At 42.0% G+C, this 23,448-nt stretch overlaps 1 protein-coding gene across 1 annotated transcript in view; it reads right to left on the reverse strand.

Annotated features, from left to right (window-relative positions):
• LOC139410110 (glutamate receptor, ionotropic, N-methyl-D-aspartate 3Bb) overlaps window positions 1–21,297 on the reverse strand; it is a 111,254-nt gene extending 89,957 nt beyond the window's left edge. The window contains exon 1 of the mRNA XM_071155554.1: window positions 20,845–21,297. Within this exon, the coding sequence (XP_071011655.1) occupies window positions 20,845–21,297 (453 nt within the window). The remainder of the gene's footprint in view (window positions 1–20,844) is intronic.
• Window positions 21,298–23,448: the final 2,151 nt, after the last annotated feature.

Raw genomic sequence — 23,448 nt, forward strand, 5'->3', positions numbered from 1 at the left:
GAGTAATGATAGGTCAATAACCATGCTCTGTGAATCAGAAATAACACAGAGGGGCCTGACAGCCGACACAGCGGAAATGTACTGTTTATGCTCACTCACTAGGCCATATTGGGGGTCATTCTACAGTCTGACCTGTCATTTTTTTCCTTGCATTTGTTCATGTGGTTGTAATCAAATAGCGCCTCTGTGATCTATGCTGTCTTGGAAATGGTACCGAGGCGTTCTCTCAGCGAAGTTGTGAAATTAATAGACGATACAGTGATAACTTACTCTGTGATAATAATAATTTTAAAAAGGGAACATTGGAATATGGGAAAATCAAATAGGCTTGTTTTGGACTGCGTTATACAGGTGCCGGAACTTAATTTGATCACCCTGTTGCGGAAGAACTTTCAGGGAATTGCAGGAAATGTAAAACTTGTAGTGCATTTGAGGTTTAAAAAGGCTTCTGAAGTTTGTAATCACTTTGACATTTCTGACTTAATTTTCGCTTAGGAAAAATGTATCAACCCCTACAAAAAAATGTTATCAAGGAAAAGCCCAACAACAGTCTTGCCCAAACAATACAGAGATTGGGTACTTTCACTAAACAAAAGCAAGCTCTGCATTTTTGAGCAACAACCAAAACCAACCCTAGTTATTCCAGAACGTCCCTGGGAAATGATATGAATACATGCATAAGCCGCTCCCATGAATCTCTGTTTAGTTAGATCTGAGATAATACAGCCCTAAGAACAACAAATGGGAGTATTGAGTTTTTGCCAAACACCGGATCGCATTCAGATCAGTATCACATCTACAACAACTAGGCTTGATTTCAAAGCCCTGATCCCAGTAAAAAAGGAACTTTCAGTACCATTCTCATAATCCTTACTCTGACATGTTAATTAAAATTAGTTCAAGTTTTGCCTCTTTTTTGTTTTAATGATTTATTACAAGCCAAACAACTTTTATGGGTCCTATATTCATATTCTTACTGCAGTGCATAAAATGTAATCACAAAAAATAGAATGTCTTTAAGTGTTACAAATTCCCTGCCAGAGACTCTTAAGGTGTCCCCATGTTTAAGTTCGGTTGAACCAAACAACTGTGCTCACATACGGCAATAGTACTGTTTGTCCATTTTGAGACATTGTTGCCAGTATACACTTCCTCAAAATAGTCAGAATTAATCAAAAATAACTCAAGGAATCTGTCATTAATTTTGTACATTTTGCTTGGTTGTGCAATTTTGCATCTGACTAGGATGTTTGGTACAGTATTTCTTAAGTGAAAAAATGTGCATTAGGACGAGTCGTCTCTCGTTGAATGACCACAGGCACTTCATTAAAGAATCCCTACTGTTGACCAATCACCGACAAGGGGGCGTAGACTTCGGTTACCAACTCGCTTACCGACTTGCCTCGATAAAAAATGTAAAATTTGTGCTGAAAAAACCCTTCCCGAAGTCCAAAATGAACAAAAACGTCACCAAATGTTTACATAATATATGCACAAACTGTTCCAAACTGTTTCGGCTGGGAAGCATGTGGACATCTTTAGCACACCATCTCACAGCCCTCAGAGACACAAACTATGTAACTTTCTAACTTCTGTAGGAGGCTCCCTTCCCCCACTGGAGCCTAGCAGGCCAGGGGGGTTGAAAACTGGCACTTCACACCTTGCCCTCTAAATACACCTCTGCTGTCTTCAACCAGGATCTCAGCGATCACTGCCCCATTGCCTGCGTGCGTAATGGGTCCACGATCAAACAACCAGCCCTCATCACTGTCAAATGCTCCCTAAAACACTTCTGCGAGCAGGCCTTTCTAATCAACCTGGTCCGGGTATCCTGGAAGGATATTGACCTCATCCCGTCAGTCGAGGATGCCTGGTTGCTCTTTAAAAATAATTTCCTCACCATCTTAAATAAGCATGCCCCTTTCAAAAAATGTAGAACTAAGAACAGATATAGACCTTGGTTCACTCCAGACCTGAATGCCCTCGACCAGCACGAAAACTACACTAGCATTGAATAGTCCCTGCGATATGCAACTTTTCAGGGAAGTCAGGAACCAATACACACAGTCAGTCAGGAAAGCATAGGCTAGTTTTTTCAAACAGAAATTTGCATCCTGTAGCTCTAACTCCAAAACGTTTTGGGACACTGTAAAGTCTATGGAGAATAAGAGCACCTCCTCCCAGCAGCCCACTGTACTGAGGCTAGGTAACACTGTCACCACCGATAAATCCACGTTAATCGAGAATTTCAATAAGCATTTCTCTACGGCTGGCCATGCTATCCTGCTGGCTACCCCAACCCCGGCCAACAGCACCCTTGCAGCTACTTTCCCAAGCCTCCCCAGCTTCTCCTTCATGCAAACCCAGACAGCAGATGTTCTGAAAGAGCTGCAAAACCTGGACCCGTACAAATCAGCTGGGATAGACAATCTGGATGCTCTCTTTCTAAAATTACCGTACCTTCCACCGTACCTTCTCCGCTGTGCAATCCAGTTTCCGAGCTGGTCACGGGTGCACCTCAGCCACGCTCAAGGTACTAAACGATATCATAACCGCCATCGATAAAAGACAGTATTGTACAGCATGTCTTCATCGACCTGGTCAAGGCTTTCGACTCGGTCAATCACCGCATTCTTATCGGCAGACTCAACAGCCTTGGTTTCTCAAATGACTGCCTCGCCTGGTTCACCAATTACTTCTCAGACAGAGGTCAGTGTGTCAAATCGGAGGGCCTATTGTCCGTACCTCTGGCAGTCTCTATGGGGGTACCACAGGGCTCAATTCTCGGGCCAACTCTTTTCTCTGTATATATCAACGATGTCGATCTTGCTGCGGGTGATTCCCTGATCCACCTCTACGCAGACGACACCATTCTGTACACTTCTGGCCATTCTTTGGACACGGTGTTAACTAATCTCCAAACGAGCTTCAATGCCATACACCACTCCTTCCGTGACCTCCAACTGCTCTGAAACGCTAGTAAAACCAAATGCATGCTTTTCAACCGTTTGCTGCCCGCAACCGCCAGCCTGACCAGCATCACTACTCTGGACGGTTCTGACTTAGAATATGTGGACAACTACAAATAACTAGGTGTCCGGTTAGACTGTAAACTCTCCTTCCAGACTCATATTAAACATCTTCAATCCAAAATTAAATCTAGAATCGGCCTCCTATTTCGCAACACAACCTCCTTCACTCACGCCACCAAACGTACCCTCGTAAAACTGAGTAGCCTACCGATCCTCGACTTCGGGGATGTCATTTACAAAATAGCTTCCAATACTCTACTCAGCAAACTGGATGCAGTCTATCACAGTGCCATCTGTTTTGTCACCAAAGCCCCATATACCACCCACCACTGCGACCTGTATGCTCTAGTCGGCTGGCCCTCGCTACATATTCGTCGCCAGATCCACTGGTTCCAGGTCATCTATACGTTTATGCTAGGTAAAGCTCTGCCTTATCTCAGCTCACTGGTCACGATAACAACACCCACCCGCTCCAGCAGGTATATCTCACTGGTCATCCCCAAAGCCAACACCTCCTTTGACCGCCTTTCCTTCCAGTTCTCTGCTGCCAATGACTGGAATTAATTGCAAAAATCACTGAAGCTGGAGACTTCTATTTCCCTCACTATCTTTAAACATCCGGGATCAGAGCAGCTAACCGATCGCTGCAGCTGTACATAGCCCATCTGTAAATAGCCCATCAAATCTACCTACCTCATTCCCATATTGTTTTTATTTACTTTTCTGCTCTTTTGCACACCAGTATTTCTACTTGCACATCATCATCTGCTCGTCTATCACTCCAGTGATAATTTGCTAAATTATAATTACTTTGCTGCTATGGTCTATTTATTACCTTACCTTCTCACGCCATTTGCACACACTGTATAGACAGTAGTGGCCAAAAGTTTTGAGAATTACACAAATATTAATTTCCACAAAGTTTGCTGCTTCAGTGTCTTTAGATATTTTTGTCAGATGTTACTATGGAATACTGAAGTATAATCACAAGCATTTCATAAGTGTCAAAGGCTTTTATTGACAATTACATGAAGTTGATGCAAAGAGTCAATATTTTTAGTGTTGACCTTTCTTTTTCAAGACCTCTGCAGTCCGCCCTGGCATGCTGTCAATTAACTTCTGGGCCACATCCTGACTGATGGCAGCCCATTCTTGCATAATCAATGCTTGGAGTTTGACAGAATTTGTTGGTTTTTGTTTGTCCACCCGCCTCTTGAGGATTGACCACAAGTTCTCAATGGGATTAAGGTCTGGGGAGTTTCCTGGCCATGGACCCAAAATATCGATGTTTTGTACCCCGAGCCACTTAGTTATCACTTTTGCCATATGGCAAGGTGCTCCATCATGCTGGAAAAAGGCATTGTTCATTACCAAACTGTTCCTGCATGGTTGGGAGAAGTTGCTCTCGGAGGATGTGTTGGTAACATTCTTTATTCGTGGCTGTGTTCAAAGGCAAAATTCTGAGTGCGCCCACTCCCTTGGCTGAGAAGCAACCCCACACATGAATGGTCTCAGGATGCTTTACTGTTGGCATGACACAGGACTGATGGTAGCGCTCACCTTGTCTTCTCCGGACAAGCTTTTTTCCGGATGCCCCAGACAATCGGAAAGGGGATTCATCAGAGAAAATGACTTTACCCCAGTCCTCAACAGTCCAATCCCTGTACCATTTGCAGAATATCAGTCTGTCCCTGACGTTTTTCCTGGAGGGAAGTGGCTTCTTTGCTGCCCTTCTTGACACCAGGCCATCCTCCAAAAGTCTTTGCCTCACTGTGTGTGGAGATGCACTCACACCTGCCTTCTGCCATTCCTGAGCAAGCTCTGTTCTGTTGGTGCCCCGATCCTGCAGCTGAATGATCTTTAGGAGACGGTCCTGGAGCTTGCTGGACTTTCTTGGGCACCCTGAAGCCTTCTTCACAACAATTGAACTGCTCTCCTTGAAGTTCTTGATGATCCAATAAATGGTTGATTTAGGTGCAATCTTACTGGCAGCAATATTCTTGCCTGTGAAGCTCTTTTTGTGCAAAGCAATGACGGCACGTGTTTCTTGCAGGTAACCATGATTGACAGAGGAAGAACAATGATTCCAAGCACCGCCCTCCTTTTGAAGCTTCCAGTCTGTTATTCGAATTCAATCAGCATGACAGAGTGATCTCCAGCCTTGTCCTTGTCAACACACCCACCTGTGTTAACGAGAGAATCACTGACATGATGTCAGCTGGTCCAGGGCTGAAATGCAGTGGAAATGTTTTTTTTGTGGATTCAGTTCATTTGCATTGCAAAGAGGGACTTTGCAATGAATTGCAATTCATCTGATCACTCTTCATAACATTCTGGAGTATATGCAAATTGCCATCATACAAACTGAGGCAGCAGACTTTGTGAAAATTTATATTTGTGTCATTCTCAAACCTTTTGGCCACGACTGTAGACTTAATTTTTTCTATTGTGTTATTGACTCTATGCTTGTTTATTCCATGTGTAACTCTGTGTTGTTGTTTGTGTCACACTGCTTTGCTTTATCTTGGCCAGGTCGCAGTTGTAAATGAGAACTTGTTCTCAACTAACCTACCTGGTTAAATAAAGTTTAAATAAAATAAAAAATCCAGACAGCTGATGTTCTGAAAGAGCTGCAAAATCTGGATTCCTACAAATCAGCTGGGCTAGACCCTGGACCCTCTCTTTCTAAAATGATCCACAGAAATTGTTGCAACCCCTATTACTAGCCTATTCAACCTCTTTCGTATCATCTGAGATCCCCAAAGATTGGAAAGCTTCCGCGGTTATCCCCCTCTTCAAAGGGGGAGACACTCTAGACACAGACTGTTATAGACCTATATCCATCCTGCCCTGCCTTTCTACAATCTTTGAAAGCCAAGTTAACAAACAGATCACGACCATTTCGAATCCCACCGTATCTTCTTCAATATGCAATCTGTTGTCCGAGCTGGTCATGGGTGCACCTCAGCCACGCTCAAGGTCCTAAACGATATCATAACCGCCATCAATAAAAGACAGTACTGTGCAGCCGTCTTCATCGACCTGGCCAAGGATTTCGACTCTGTCAATCACCGCATTCTTATCGGTAGACTCAATAGCCTTGGCTTCTCAAATGACTGCCTCGCCTGGTTCACCAACTACTTCTCAGATAGAGTTCAGTGTGTCAAATCGGAGGGCCTATTGTCCGGACCTCTGCCACAGGGTTCAATTCTCCACACAATACCCCATAATGACAAAGTAAAAACAGGTTTTTAAAAATGTTTTCTAATTTATAAAACATAAAAAACGGAAATATTACATTTATATAAGTATTCAGACCCTTTACTCGGTACTTTGTTGAAGCACCTTTTGGCAGCAATTACAGTCTTGAGTCTTCTTTGGTGTGACACTACAAGCTTGGCACACCTGTATTTGGGGAGTTTCTCCCATTATTCTCTGCAGATCCTCTCAAGCTCTGTCAGGTTGGATGGGGAGCATTGCTGAAATGCTATTTTCAGGTCTCTCCAGAGATGTTTGGTTTATCAGGTTTAAGTCCGGGCTCTGACTGGGCCCCTGAAGGACATTCAGAGACTTCTGCGCTGTCTTGGCTATGTGCTGAAGGTCGTGGTCCTGTTGGAAGTTGAACCTTCGCCCCAGTCTGAGGTCCTGAGAGCTCTGGAGCAGGGTTTCATCAAGGAAACTGTACTGTACTTTGCTCCATTTATCTTTGCCTCAATCCTGACTAGTCTCCCAGTCCCTGCTACTGAAAAACATCTCCACGGCATGATTCTACCACCACCATGCTTAACCGTAGGGATGGTGCTAGGTTTCTTCCAGACATGACACTTGGCTTTCAGGCCAAATAATTCAATCTTGGTTTCATCAGACCAGAGAATGTGTGTCTTTCTGGAAGGTTCTCCCATCTCTACAGAGGAACTCTAGAGCTCTGTCAGAGTGACCATCGTGTTCTTTGTCACCTCCCTGACCAAGGACCTTCTCCACCGATTGCTCAGTTTGGTTGTGCAGCCAGCACTATAACAATTATTTTTGGTTCCCAACTTCTTCCATTTAAGAATGATGGAGGCTACTGTGTCCTTTGGGACCTTCAATACTGCAGAAATGTTTTGGTACCCTTACCCAGATCTGTGCCTTGACACAATCCTGTCTCGATGCTCTACGGACCATTCCTTCGACCTCACGTCAATTGTGGGACCTTATATAGACAGGTGTGTGCCTTTCCAAACCATGTCCAATTAATTGAATTTACCACAGGTGGACTCCAATCAAGTTGTAGAAACATCTCAAGGAGGATCAATGAGCTCAACTTCGTGTCTCATAGCAAAGTGTCTGAATACTGAATACTCGTTTTAAATATTTAATAAATTGGCAAAAATGTCTAAAAACCTGTTTTAACTTTGTCATTATGGGGTATTGTGTGTAGATTTCTGAGGATTTAAAAAAAAAATATTTTAGAATAAATCAAATCAAGCTTTATTTGTCACATGCGCCAAATACAACAAGTGAAATTTACCGTGAAATGCTTACTTACAAGCCCTTAATCAACAGTGCAGTTCAGGAAGAGTTAAGAAGATATTTACCAAGTAGACTAAAATAAAAAGTATCACAATAAGAATAACGAGGCTATATAGAGGGGGCACCGGTACAGAGTCAGTGTGCGGAGGTACAGGCTAGTTGAGAAAATCTGTACATGTAGGTGGGGGCGAAGTGACTATGCATAGATAACAAACAAACCGCGAGGAGCAGCAGTGTACAAAAGGGAGGGGGGGGTCAATGTAAATTATCCGGTGGCGATTTTATTAATTGTTTAGCAGTCTTATGGCTTGGGGGTAGAAGCTGTTGAGGAGCCTTTTGGTTCTAGACTTGGCTCTCTGGCACCGCTTGCCATGCGGTAGCAGAGAAAACAGTCTATAACTTGGGTGACTGGAGTCTTTGACATTTTTATGGGCTTTCCTCTGACACCGCCTATTATATAGGTCCTGGATGGCAGGAAGCTTGGCCCCAGTGATATACTGGGCCTTTCGCACTACCCTCTGTAGCGCCTTACGGTCAGATGCCGAGCAGTTGCCATACCAGGCGGTGATGCAACCTGTCAGGATGCTCTCGATGGTGCAGCTGTAGAACCTTTTGAGGATCTGGGGACCCATGCCAAATCTTTTTAGTCTCCTGAGGGGAAAAAGGTTTTGTTGAGCCCTCTTCACGACTGTCTTGGTATGTTTGGACCATGATAGTTCGTTGGTGATGTGGACACCAAGGAACTTGAAACTCTCAACCCGCCCCACTACAGCCTCATCGATGTTAATGGGGGCCTGTTCGCCCACCTTTTCCTGTAGTCCACGATCAGTTCCTTTGTCTTGCCCACATTGAGGGAGAGTTTGTTGTCCTGGCACCACACTGCCAGTTCTCTGACCTCCTCCCTATAGGCCGACTCATCATTGACGGTGATCAGGCCTACCACTGTTGTGTCGTCAGCAAACTTAATGATGGTGTTGGAGTCGTGTTTGGCCACGCAGTCGTGTGTGGACAGGTATCTTTGGTATCTTTAATAAATAAATGTTTCTGTCTGCACTCGACTTTCTGGCGATTAAACAAATTTGAATCAAACAGGAAAATGTATCCCTTCCGAGATCTTAGGAAAAGGGATCGCAACCTGGCCAAATTCAAAAGGATACATCTACAACAAGATTATGGTTTTATTAACTGTAGAAACCAGGCAAGATACAAAATGGATAAGGCCAAATCCCAACATTACATAGACACTGTTAATGTCAACTTACATCAGCCTTGTAAACTGTGAAACATTTTAAAGGACATTGGCTCAAAAACTCCCTATAAGGTAAAATCCTGTAGTATTGGCCTGGATATTGATTATGTTGGTTGCATATTATTTAAAAAAAAATGTTTTAACCTCCTATAGCCTCATCTCTGGTTAAGAAGTTACCAACCTTCTCTGGACACCATGGCCAGTCTTTCATTAACAACTTTTACCATAGCAAAGGTATCAGAAATTATTTGTTTGAGCTGTGCATGGGAACAGAGAACAAAGTCTCCAATCTACTATGCTTAACGAGCACAAACAAAGCAACTGGGCTGGATAACCTTCCTGCAAGATTCATAAAGGATAGTGCTTGTGTCACTGCTAAAATTATATTGCATATTGTTAACCTTTCTGTTAGTAGTGGTACATTTCCCAATTATCTCAAAACAGCCAGGGTGGTTCCTGAAACTACAGGCCTGTGTCGATCCTCAGCAGCTTATCCAAAATTGTTGAGAGATTCGTTTTTAATCAACTTGAGGGATACTGAGCACAAATGTATTTATGAACTCAAATCTGTCTTTAGAACATCTCATTCCACTGATACTTGCCTTATCCACCTTTTTGCCCACATCAAGCAGGAAAGTGAGATGGGGAACTATTCAGGTATGTTATACTTGCAGAAAGCTTTTGACATTGTGGAACATGATATTCTTCTGATGAAACTGAAATGCATAGGTCTAAATGGTGTAGCAGTGAATTGGTTTAGGCCTTATCTGACCAACAGAACACAAGAATGTAAGGCCAAAGAAATGTCCTGTGGAGTACTGCAGGGATCAATTTTAGTGCCTCTCTTATTTGTTTAATACGTTTATGATATGGCAGATGCAAACTCCTGCTTTATGCTGATGACTCAGCCATACTGGTATCAGGGAAGGATACAGTTTACATCAAGGAGACCCTGAGTAAGGAATTAAATTTAGTTGGAGATTGGTTGACTGACAACAAATTGTCGCTACATTTGGGAAAAATGTAACCGATTTTGTTTGGAACAAAACATAGATTGCTTGGGTAAACTGTGCAGGCAAAGAGATTGAATCTAAAACAAGTGTAACTGATCTTGGTGTGTCCCTAGATCAATCCCTTTCTGGAGACCTGATTGCTGCTAAAATTCTTTATAAAATGGCGAACAAATTGATATTTTAACATCAAAGTGAAGAAAACTGCTTGTCTCAACCTTGATTCTGTGTCATTTTGATTATGCCTGCTCTGTTTGGTATAGTGGGCTATCAAAAAAGCAGAAAATTAGAATGCAGGTCATGCAAAATAATGTTATCAGGTTTATGGCCCCCCTAGGACCCACATAGGGGTACAGGAGTTCTGGGAGGTGGGCTTGTTACCTTTGGAGTCCAGAGTTGACCAACTTAAACTTAATCATATGTTTGACATCTTAAATGATTGTGCCCCAGGTTATATGAAAAACCACATTGATATGGTCTAGAGCTGGTGTTATGTCTTGTAAAATCCCAAGAGTAAACAGTATTGTGAGGAGCACGTTTCTCTATACAGACATTTGTCTATGAAATAGCTTTAAAAAGCAGGCAAAGGTTTTCATTCAGACAAGGATGTCTAAGTAATAGAAACCCATCCACTGCCCCTTGTGCCCCCTACCGCTGGTCAGGTGTATATATTTGAATGATAGGTATGATGCAATGAATAGATTGTTTTTTAAAGGTCGAAATTAATATGGTTGATTTTTAAGGTTAGGGTAAAGTGCAGTGAAGAGAGACACTTTTTAGGACGTCAATATAAATGAATGTATATATGGTTGTTTGTAATTTTGTCTTGCCTTTTAATCAATAATATCGAGGACCACTTTGGAAACAAGCTTTTTAATGAATACTTTTAAGTGATATCCTCTAGGTCAACATTGTACATCTTGTTGTATATGTCTTTTACACAACTAGCGAAGTGGTTAGCTTCTTCCAAAATCAAGCTTTGCTTGGTAACAGCAGAGAATCCAATCCTGGATCAAGAGCCTTGCTGTCTAATATTTGTTTTGTGCGTGCAGCATTTTTGAGTTACTAACTGTCATTTCTACAAATTGTTTCAAAGGATCTTCTAATAGACTTAGCGAATCCAATGGAAGTAGTGCCTTCCTTGAAGATTACAATGTATTATTGCATTTCACACAGGGCTTTTCATAAACTGATTGATGTGGAGGTAACTCAATCCATTCGTCACCAATATGTAGCACCCACCAGCACGCAGCAAATTTGTGGGGGAATATACAGTTGAAGTTGGAAGTTTACATGCACTTTAGCCAAGTACATTTAAACTCAGTTTTTCACAATTCCTGACATTTAATCCTAGAAAAATTCCCTGTTTGAGGTCAGTTAGGATCACCACTTTATTTTAAGAATGTGAAATGTCAGAATAATAGTAGAGAGATCATGTTTCATAGACTTCAGGAAAGCATTTGATTCAATTTGGCATGAAGGTCTTTTTTTAATAAACTAATAGATGATGTTATTAAATCAATGTACAATAAAAACAAATGTGCGGTTAAAATTGGCAACAAGCAAACAGACTTCTCTCAGGGACGGGGAGTGAAACAGGGCTGCTCAACAAGTCCAACACTATTTAACATCTACATGAATGAATTGGCAAAAACAGAATAATCTGCAGCACCTGGTCTCACCCTACACAATACTGAAATTACCTGGTGCTGCTGTCTCCCACTAAGGAGGAGTTACAGCAGGACCTAGATCATCTGCACAGGTTCTGTCAGACCTGGGATATAATGATGAATATAATGATCATCCAAAAAAGGTCCGGAAATCAGGATGACAAATATAAAATATATTTGGACACAGTTCCATTAGAACACACAAGAAACGACACGAACAGTTGGAGTCGGAAGTTTAAATGTGTTTGGCTTAGGTGTACGTAAACTCAGTTTTTAAAAATTCCTGACATTTAATCCTAGTCAAAATTCCCTCTTAGGTCAGTTAGGATCACCACTTTATAGAGAGAATGATTTATTTAAGCTTTTATTTCTTTCATCACATTCCGAGTGGGTCAGAAGTTTACATACACTCAATAAGTATTTGGTAGCATTGCCTTTAAATTGTTTAACTTGGGTCAAATGCTTTGAGTATTCTTCCACAAGCTTCCCACAATAAGTTTGGTGAATTTTGGCCGATTCCTCCTGACAGAGCTGGTGTAACTGAGTTAGGTTTGTAGGCCTCCTTGCTTGCACATGCTTTTTCAGTTCTGCCCACAAATGTTCTATAGGACTGAGGTAAGGGCTTTGTGATGGCCACTCCAATACCTTGACTTTGTTGTCCTTAAGCCATTTTGCCACAACTTTGGAAGTATGCTTGGGGTCATTGTCTATTTGGAAGACCCATTTGTGACCAAGCTTTAACTTCCTGACTGATGTCTTGAGATGTTGCTTCAATATATCCACATAATTGTTATTTCTCGTGATGCCATCTATTTTGTGAAGTGCAGCTGTCCCTCCTGCAGCAAAGCACCCCCACAACATGATGCTGCCACCCCCGTGCTTCACGGTTGGATGGTGTTCTTCAGCTTGTAAGCCTCCCCCTTTTTCCTCCAAACATAACGATGGTCATTATGGCCAAACAGTTCCATTTTTGTTTCATCAGGACATTTCTCCAAAAAGTACGATCTTTGTCCCCATGTGCAGTTGCAAAACGTAGTCTGGCTTTTTTATGGCGATTTTGGAGCAGTGGCTTCTTCCTTGCTGAGCGGCCTTTCAGGTTATGTCGAAATACGACTTGTTTTACTGTGGAAATAGATACTTTTGTACCCGTTTCCTCCAGCATCTTCACAAGGTCCTTTGCTGTTGTTCGATTCTCACTTTCACACCAAAGTACATTCTTCTCTAGTAGACAGAACGCGTCTCCTTCCTGAGCGTTATGACGGCTGCGTGGTCCCATGGTGTTTAAACTTGCGTACTATTGTTTGTACAGATGAACGTGGTACCTTCAGGTGTTTGGAAATTGCTCCTAAGGATGAACCAGACTCATGGAGGTCTACAATTTTTATTCTGAGGTCTTGGCTGAATTATTTTGATTTTCCCATGATGTCAATCAAAGAGGCAATGACTTTGAAGGTAGGCCTTGAAATACATCCACAGGTACACCTCCAATTGACTCAAATGATGTAAATTAGCCTATCAGAAGCTTTTAAAGCCATGACATCATTTTCTGGAACTTTCCAAGCTGTTTAAAGGCACAGTCAACTTAGTGTATGTAAACTTCTGACCCACTGGAATTATGATACATTGAGTTATAAGTTAAATAATCTGTCTGTAAACAATTGTTGGAAAAATTACTTGTGTCAAGCACCAAGTAGATGTCCTAACCGACTTGCCAAAACTATAGTTTGTTAACAAGAAAGTGGTTGAAAAATGAGTCATAATGACTCCAACCTAAGTGTATGTAAACTTCCGACTTTTGTATATAGCAAGTTCACCATGATGCCAACACATGTCATGAGATTATCAGAGATCACGCTTCTCAGTTTGACATCTCATCTAAAGTATAGGACCCTTTGCCGGGCAATGTCCCCATTACTGCCCTGGGGTAATGGGGGTCTCCATTTGAAGCAAAGGACGAGTGCCCTTCTTGGCCCCTCAAACACCTCTTCCAGCAGCAAACTGATTTTCCCAGCCAGTCTCCCCTGGGTCTGTAACCTTGGACTTAGCCAGATCCTAACACTGCCTATCACTCTCCCCCACCTGTGAGCAATTACCAGTTATCTCCCCCAGGTATTTCACACCTCTCCCTGCACAGCTAGGTGAAGCAGACTGGAGCAGTTTGGACAGGGCTGCAATGGTCACCTCTGAGTGGAGGAACAGTCTGCAATTAAGGTGAATCTATGTTTGCATGATGAAGGGAGAGAAGAGAGAGATATAAGTGAAAAATATAAAGATTTCTATGAGGAACCGTATGTGTATTTATGTGCTTACTCATGGAGGAAAGGGAGATGAAGCTACTGTATATGTCAGCATATTCTGAATCCCATTTCTCATGTTTGCCAACACCCATCAAGGGTCTGTTCAGCCTCTTAGTACTATCAGCAACTTATCTTATTGGTGAGGCAAAAATCAAACAGAAATAGGTCAAAGTTCCGATTCTGCCTGAAATAGCAATGCGCCTGTGAAGATGAATAGAAGAATCTGGGGCGTCAAACAAGGTCCCTTCTCTTTTATAACCTTTGCTAGGCATTAGAGCATCAAATCGCGTATGATGACTCATGTCTAGTTCTGCAAGCGGAATAGTCTTGGGGGAGGGGGAGTTTTAATCGTTGCGCTCCCTGCCTTTTGTCCCTTGAGCAGTAAACTGGACCTGCAGTATGAAAGGCAGGCCTCTATCTTTGGTGCTCAGGAGTCTACTGACTCAGACCTTTTTCCACTAATGCACTGGGCCTGCCTTAACTTCGACCACTGCAAGCCGAGCTTCTGCTGCTGACAGCAAAGCTCGGATTGGGTAGTAAAGAAACACATTGACAAAAAATAGCTTTCACACCCGTACTTTTCCCCCTATTTAACAAAGCAGTCGAGAATCTCACTCAAGATAATCCTAATTAAATGTTATACTCAAGTAAGTTGCATAAGGAGGAAAGTTAACCTCTCTGAAAGTTGTGCCTTTGCCCTCTAATGTTGGGTTGGAGCAAGAGATCTATTTTAACCCTCAAGCCAAATCCATTTCTCTCCAATATGCATGTTTCCGCAAACGTATCTGTAAACATTTCTCTGGGACAGATGATTCATTAAATGTAATGACCTACTGAGAAAAAAGCCCAGTGCTGTACCACTGAGAAATAACATTCAATGAGATTCTAGCATTATCAAGAAAGTTGCAGAATATTTCTGAGAATCAATCCACTTGGCCTGAATGAAGCAACAAAAAGGCACCATGAAAGTTACTATCTAGAGAGTTCTCAAATGAGAACATGGTTTGATTACTTTTAAGGCTGTTTGCATTAGCGGTACATCACAGCTTGGTATTTTAATCTTAAAAGAAGGACTTGGTACCTACTGTGTGGGTATATTAGCGTAATCACTGTGCAGTATTACCAAATCATTTATTACCAACATATAAAACTGGCAACGTTAATTGCCTGTCACACTCACTGCGACCATTTTCATTGAGCAAATAATTAGGGGTTTAGCTCTAGTCAAGAGCATCCACAATCATATATGCTTGCCATAAGAAATACCACTACTAATAAACACACTCAAACAACAGCAAATTTTCAAAACAGATTACAGGGGTTTGATATCGATTCAACTGTCAAAGCTTCAAAATAGGCTGCCTCTCACATCTTAAGTGATGATCTGTTCTTTTATACACACAATTGCATTACAAGTGCAGTCGGCAAACTCGCCCGGGAAAGCAAAGTATGACAACATCAGTTTGCAAGACCTCACCATGCTTGTTAAAGCAAACACTTCACCAGAACAGCAGGGACCATCTTTCAGCTCATTCCCCTCCCAGAGCCCGTAGTTCTATCTCAGTGTCTGATCTAAAGTAGACACGGCTCTAGGCACTAATATGCATCTCAAAGGAGCTTGAAGAAGGCCAATCCCCCATTTCTAAGGCATTGTGTTCTTCTCTGTTACTCATGTTCATTAATTTTCGGGGGGTTACACAACATGCGCCATAGTGCAGACCAATGAGAGCTTTTAGACTGATTGGCAGACTGAAGAAGGCGAGGGAAAGGGACTTCATTGTGTCTGTGAGATTTCCATCTCAGCTCTGCCCCATGCATGTGATGCCATTCCCATATGCCACAATCCCACTTTTCACAGGATTAAAATACTATTTGTGTCGCCTTTATATTGTGTGAAACACCACATTGTATAAAACACTGAACACAGTATATGACCTACATAAAACTATGACGTGTAGACATCGAATACATTACATCCTTCCACAGGGATCGTTCCTTTTCTCAAAGTCGGTTTGGAAGCAGAGTAAGACATCAAAAGGCCATGTCATAAACCCGACATGACATGACTTAATCCTTTCCTTTTAGATCCCAGTGAAGCAAGGGGACTCATCAGGACCTCATATAACCCCTACGTAGGACTTTCATTAACAGAACATGACTCCAGTGATAATATTAATGGAAGTTCATGGCAAATTCCTGGCAAATTCCTGAACATGCAGTGATTTACTGGGAGGTTGGCTCGTTGGCTAACCATGATTGTCCACTGCTGTGTGTCATGGCATCGTGAAATTGTTGTCATGAATAATTCTGACAGGTTTCATCTGCTGCTGATCATAGCATAATGAGGTGCAACTGAGGAAGTCAAGTGGCTTGGTACAAAACAGTCCAGGTGGGTGGACTGTGTATGTGTTTGCCTCTCATCTCTTTCCCCATTCAGCCCAGTGATAATTTCACAGTCAGTTAAGGAACCCTCCAAAGCAATTTTAATGGGCAGACATTAAACAAGACAAATGTGTGCACTTTTCCCTGCCCACCCTAAGATTTACAGTGTGTGATTTTTTTTTCTCCCTTTTAATTTGTTAAAGTACCTTGTGTTGTAAGCCGTCTGAAACTGGACAGGTCTGCCAAGTTCAATAGTTCACAGACACACTGACGTAGTAACTATGCACATGTCAGGACAGGTGCATCAACAGCTGAAAGACAAGTGCACACAGTCACGTGGCCTACAACCACATCAACAAAAGACTTAAAACACACTGCACATCTTAGAAAGACTAACAGACAAACACAAACGGACAAGTCACGGAGACATACAGCTAAAGGTGTTTTTCGAGAACCTAAAGCGGCTTTCCCACCTCTCCTTTATCTGCATGGATATGAAGACACAGGATAGGTGAAAGCAATATGGAGGACACCTACTGCCCATATGCGTACACAGCTGTCCAGCTCTTTCAGATTACTGCCAGTAAGTAAAGGGATGCGCCCCGAGACAAATGAGAGAGAGCGAGAGAGACAGACAGAGTGAGAGAACAACCACAGGAGAACCACAGCTAGAGACTCCAGCTGAAACTGCCAAAGTGAGCACTCTGACACATCATACTACGGCAGGCTGCTTGACTGGGGTGGCTCAGCTGGTGCTGTGAAACTGTGACTATGACTCATCCAGTCTCTTAAACCTGGGACAGGTGCATTAGATCCAGCATAGCATGACAGGCAGGGTAATAGCTGACCTGAAAGGTCAGAAAGAAACGGCCAGTGCCCAGGCAAACACCTGTCGTCTCATGTAGTGCTGATCAAACTGCAGGCCTCTCTCTGAAAGCCATGACAGAGATGGAGGTTGTATACTGTAGGATGCACCATTAGCCAGAGTTGTGATCTTGGTTTTGATGGCAAAATGGAAAGGGGCCGTGGAATACAAAATGAGACAAGAGTACAAGTTTTCAATCGGCATACGGATACTGTGACTGCACTTCCCACCTCTCTCTCACTCGCTCTCTCTGATTTTAGGCACAGCTCTCCCCAAGTGTACCGAGCTTGCAGTGCTCAAAGGAATCTTCCAGCTGGCTATGATTTTTAAGATGTTCATGTCGCCTCCCTTGCATGCCAAGGGAAATAGCAATACCAAATCCAATGACACTGTGAAATCATATGTCTTTTGAGAGACATTTTGAATGAAAGATGGTGAAATGCTCTCAAGTACATGGCCTTGTCCCTTACCAACAAGGTGAATGAGCAATGTCATGGTCCCTATGGAAGTTACCGATCTGCATAATTTTGAGGGAAATCATTGCAGAGCTATTTTACCATGAAAGTCACGTTGCTTCACATTGCTCTAAAGTCACTGACGTTATCTAATATACAGATGGAAGTGTGTGTGTGTGTGTGTGTGTGTGTGTGTGTGTGTGTGTGTGTGTGTGTGTGTGTGTGTGTGTGTGTGTGTGTGTGTGTGTGTGTGTGTAAAGCAGTCATTGTCATAGGTAATAATGTAAAGAACATGACAACTGACAGGCACAAATAGTATGAACTCAGGATGATGATGCCTCTTGTGTTTCAATAATATACTGATTAGCTCATTCCATGACACCAAGAAGGCTCAGATAGGTCAAATCAATCATTTTCAACTACTTACTACTTTTTAGCTACTTTGCAACTGCTTAGCATGTCAGCTAACCCTTCCCCTAAAGGAAGCATGCTTCAGTTCGGCTGGCGGCTAGCCGAAGTCGGCTAGGCGAACCGAACGAGTGTGCTCAAATACTTCCTTAAAAGACATTCGCTTGAAAAACGAGACAAAAGCAGAAACGGTACTGGTTATCCATTTTGAGACGCCATAGCCAGTATACACTTACTAAAAGTATATCTGAAAAAAATCTGTCATTCATTTTGCCGTTTTGCCGAGGAGATCTTAGTCGCTCAATTTTACATCTTAATAAAGCTGTTTGGTGCAGTATTTCTCAAAAAAATTAAATTCATGAAAATTAGTCATCTCTCGTTGAATGACAACAAAGACTTTATTGAAGAATCTCTACTGCTGACCAATCACTGACAGAGGCGGAAACTTTGGCTCCGAACTTCAGTTTGCCTCTAGAAAAACTGTTGTGTGCCAGAACAGCTGTAAAAAACCTTCACCGAAGTCCAGAACAAACAAAAACATCTCAAAATGTTGTCATAATATATGCACAAACTCTTACGAATTGTTTCGGCAGGGAAGCATGTGGAAGCCTTAAGTCTAACCTTAAGCCTTTTAGCTAACCCTTCCCCTAACCTTAAATTAACTCCTAAAGTTAACATTAGCTAGCCACCTAGCTAGAATTTGTAACAAATGTTTAGCATATTCGTAATATCTAGTACGTTTGGCAAAATATAAACGCAACAATTTCAAAGATGTTACTGAGTTACAGTTCATATGAGGAAATCAGTCAATTGAAATAAATTAATTAGGGCCTAATCTATGGATGAATAGGAATACAGATAAGCATCTGTTGGTCACAGATACCTTTAAAACAAAGTAGCGGCGTGGATCAGAAAACCAGTTGGTATCTTATGTGACCCCCATGCAGCGGGACACATCTTCTTTGCATAGAATTTATCAGGCTGTTGATTGTGGCCTATGGAATGTTGTCCCACTCCTCTTCAATGGCTGTGCGAAGTTGCTAGATATTGGTGGGAACTTGAACACGCTGTTGTACACGTCGATCCAGAACATTCCAAACATGCTCAATGGGTGACATGTCTGGTGAGTATGCAGGCCATGGAAGAACTGGGACATGTTCAGCTTCCAGGAATTGTGTACAGATCCTTGCGACATGGGACCGTGCATTATCATGCTGAAACATGAGCTGATGGTGGCGGATGAATGGCACAACAATTGGTCTCAGGAACTCATCACGTTATCTCTGTGCATTCAAATTTCCATCGATAAAATAGAATTGTGTTCCTTGTCCGTAGCTTATGCCTGCCCATACCATAACCCCACCGCCACCATGGTGCACTCTGTTCACAATGTTGACATCAGCAAGCCGCTCACCCACACAACGCCGTACACGCTGTCTGCTATCTACCTGGTACAGTTGAAACTGGGATTCATCCATGAACAGCATTCTTCTCCAGCGTGCCAGTGGCCATCGAAGGTGAGCATTTGCCCACTATAGTCGGTTATGACACCGAACTGCAGTCAGGTCAAGACCCTGGTGAGGATGACGAGCACGCAGATGAGCTTCCCTGAGATGGTTTCTGACTATTTGTGCAAAAAACTATTTGGTTGTGCAAACCCGCAGTTTCATCAGCTGTCCGGGTGGCTGGTCTCAGACAATCCTGTAGGTTAAAATGGCGAATGTGGAGGTCCTGGGCTGGCGTGGTTACACATGGTCTGTGGTCGTGAGGCTGGTTGGACATACTGACAATTTCTCTAAAACAACATTGGAGGTGGCCTATGGTAGAGAAATGAACATTAAATTATCTGGCAACAGCTCTGGTGGAGATTCCTAGAGTCAGAATGCCAAGTACACGCTCCCTCAAAACTTGAAACATCTGTGGCATTGTGTTGTGTGACAAAACAACACATTACTGGCCTTTTATTGTCCCCAGCACAAGGTGCAACTGTGTAATGATCATGCCGTTTAATCGGCTTCTTGATATGCTACACCTGTCAGGTAGATGGATTATCTTGGCAAAGGAGAATTGCTAACAAAATTTGAGAGAAATAAGATTTTCGTGCATATGGAACATTTCTGGGATCTTTTTTTCAGCTCATGAACCAAGGGAGCGACACTTAACATGCTGCCTTTATATTTTTGTTCAGTTTAATACGAATTGTAATTCGCAACATATCATACGAAATGGGTGATGAACATCCACAAATTAATACATAGCCTACCATACAAAACCTAACATATCATATGTTAGATGTTAGATGTTTTGGATTTATGTATAGAGTAATATGAAATGCTCTGAGACCAGGTTGCAGCACCACACTATGGCCCTAAAGCAAACATACACATTGACAATGTATTCTGCTAAATTAGAAATTAATAGATCAGGTCGAATGGAAAGTCTGATGGAAATCATTTTTGGAGAAACAATCAGTGCGCTCTCGCGCAGCGTGTTACCGAGGCAAATCTTGTACGTGATCAGGTCAAAAATTGCACCATTTTAATAAAATCTCCCTTGAAAACAAAATATCAGGTTCGCAGGGTAAATGTCATAATATTACAAGGACCAAAACCCGGACACTGGGGCTAAAAATAGAGAAGGGCAACAGTTGGGAGAGGCAAAATAGTGGCTAGTTGCCATAAGACTACACTGCCGCTATATTCATGTGCTCTTTTCACAATATATGTCCACAAATGTTTTATATAGGCTTTATCTCCACAAAACCCTGTTAACTGCACATTCACCCCCTTGGTTTCGATTGGGTTCATGGAAAAAGCAGCGCGACACTTTTGGCCACAGTGGCGCACCATAACGCACAGGCATCTGAATAGCTTAAGTTTACTGCGGCGGTACAAACCATTTACCTGAAAACAAACACTGTAAAGACTACTTCAGCTGTGACATAACTGAATGTAAATGTGTTACCTGTGTTTTCAGAGGCTCTCCGTGTTCAATGATGCTTATAAAAGGGATTTCCAAAAAAGAAGCCATAAATTCCACTTGTACGATCTCTTCCTGGGTCTGGGGGAAGGCGAGAACAGCGGAGACCCCCTGAACAACGATAGCCTGACAAACACACCTGAAAAGGGACTCCGGATCTCCGTTGGCCGGCTCTCGGGGAACCACTTCTAGGCTCAGGTTGTAAGGTAGAAAGTTGTCCCCAGTTTGAACGAGACCGGTGAGGGCGCGGTTCAAGGCAGCCTGCACTCTGGCCGGCTGGCGGGTTGGCAGAAGGGCACCAAGGCGCACGGTGTGTCCTATCTGCGCCAGAATGTGGCACGGCTGGGGATGGAGGTGACAAGGGTCGATTAAGAACTGTAGAATAACTTGGAATCCGAAGTAAAAGTATGCCAAGAATCTTGAGAAGATTAAATTCATCCTGCTGCGCTCTCAAACTGAATGAGATATTGTCAGAAGATAGCATTGCTTGCCTTATTTCTTTCTTCCCTTTTCTTTGACGTAAGGTCCTTTTTTCGACGATTATATTACCTGTGATCTACAGTTGGAGTTACAGTGAGAATGTGTGACTAGGAGAAGGGGAGGGGGTGCACGATGTAAAGGCGGAGATGCCGCTGGACTGTCATCCTCGGAGAACACTAGCGGAGCAGCAGTCGTGAGGCGGGAGTATTGGACCCGGTATTGACAAATGAACGGACACCTGCGTGTTGCCAACATGAAAATAATGATAAAATGTGTTTATTTGGAACTTGCACTTTTTTAATTTACTTGTTTTAGCAAAAACAGTTACACCACGTCCTTAAATAGCCTAACTCTCATAAATCATTTTTGAACGTTATAATAGCCTTTGTGAAAAATGTTTGGGGTGGCATTCATTGATTAAATCTCAACATAAAAAACTGTTCCTTTCAATTCCAAATGTATTTACAGAAATACATCCGGTCATCAAAGGTCGTGCTGAGGAAAAAATATTTTATGAATGTCCAAAATGAGATGTGACATTCCTAAGAGTGAGCAAATGATTGGACCAAAAAGCAGAATTGCGTCTGCGTCGGATGACTTGGCACACGCACAGGGCATGGGTAAATCCAGGATAAAATACAGTCTCAGCTAGAGGCCAAACTAACTTTGGGAAACTGCATTGAATCAATCTGGACAGTTCCTCTGCGTTTGTTTTATTTGTTACCAAGTCATGAATCGGAGTCCACGGGTAACATGTCTTGAAATGAATGCACAATCTAAAGCCTAAACTGATTTTGATATAGCTATATATATTTTCTGATTTGGAAATGACAAGTACTTTTTTTATCAAGTTGATGTTAATAATAAAGTTGATAAATTGATAGGATTCACATAAAGTATCCTTTAAACAATGCAATTACACCTGCATTTCAATGTCAATGTGTGTGCAATTACACGTAACACAATTAGGCTATATCAGGTGTACATATGTAATCATAATGAAGATGTGAAGTGTGACCTTTATAGTCAAACAGCATGTTGAAATACATAATGAAATGGACACACTCATTGTGTATCAGCAATAGACTTGATGCACATTATATAAAAGGCATCCAGCTAATTTAAATGTGGACTGTAATTTGGTTATGATAAACAACATATTTATGTGGATTGCTTTGTGATGCGTTCTTGAGATGTAAAACAAAAGTCAATATCATGGTGCTCAAAAACAATGATTTTTGGGACTGGATGAATGCAAAGGCAAGGTGCTGTAAAGACACATTCACAGAAATCAAATATTTCAGACCAAGTAACGAATTATTACCAGTTGATATACCAGCACGGATTAAAAACCCTGTCTAGATAACCTGATATTGAATGAACCATTCTGACATGTCCCTAGAAGAATAAAATCCCACCATTTTGCATAATCAATAAGGTCATTAACCAGAATGACTTACTGATACTAGGTAACATTGTCAGTGGCTAAAAAGAGTGTTTTTGTTTGGTGGAATCATTTTTTTTTAAAACTTTGATAAATTAATTAAAAATGAAAAACTAAATGTCTTGAGTCTAAGTATTCAACAACCTTTGTTATAATGGCAAGCCTAAATAAGTTCCAGAGTAAAAATGTGCTTAACAGTCACATAATAAGTTGCATGGACTCACCCTGTGTGCAATAATAGTGTTTAACATGATTTTTGAATGACTAAATCGTCTCTGTACATCACACATACAATTACCAGTAAGGTCCCTCATTCGAGCAATGCATTTCAAACCCAGATTCAACCACAAATACCAGGGAGGTTTTCCAAAGCCTCACAAAGAAGGGCACCTATTGGTAGATGGGTAAAAATTGAATATCCCTTTGAGCATGGTGAAGTCATTAATTACACTTTGGATGGTGTATCAATACACCCAGTCACTAAAAAGATGCAGGCATCCTTCCGAACTCTGCCAGATAGGTAGGAAGCGGCGCAGGGATTTCACCATGAAGTGACTTTAAAACAGTTACAGAGTTTAATGGCTGTGATAAGAGAATACTGAGGATGGATCAATAACATTGTAGTTACTCAACAATACCAGTCAAATTGACAGAGTGAAAAGAAG

This window comes from Oncorhynchus clarkii, chromosome 5 (genome assembly GCF_045791955.1).
Source record: "Oncorhynchus clarkii lewisi isolate Uvic-CL-2024 chromosome 5, UVic_Ocla_1.0, whole genome shotgun sequence".
Taxonomy (NCBI): domain Eukaryota; kingdom Metazoa; phylum Chordata; class Actinopteri; order Salmoniformes; family Salmonidae; genus Oncorhynchus; species Oncorhynchus clarkii.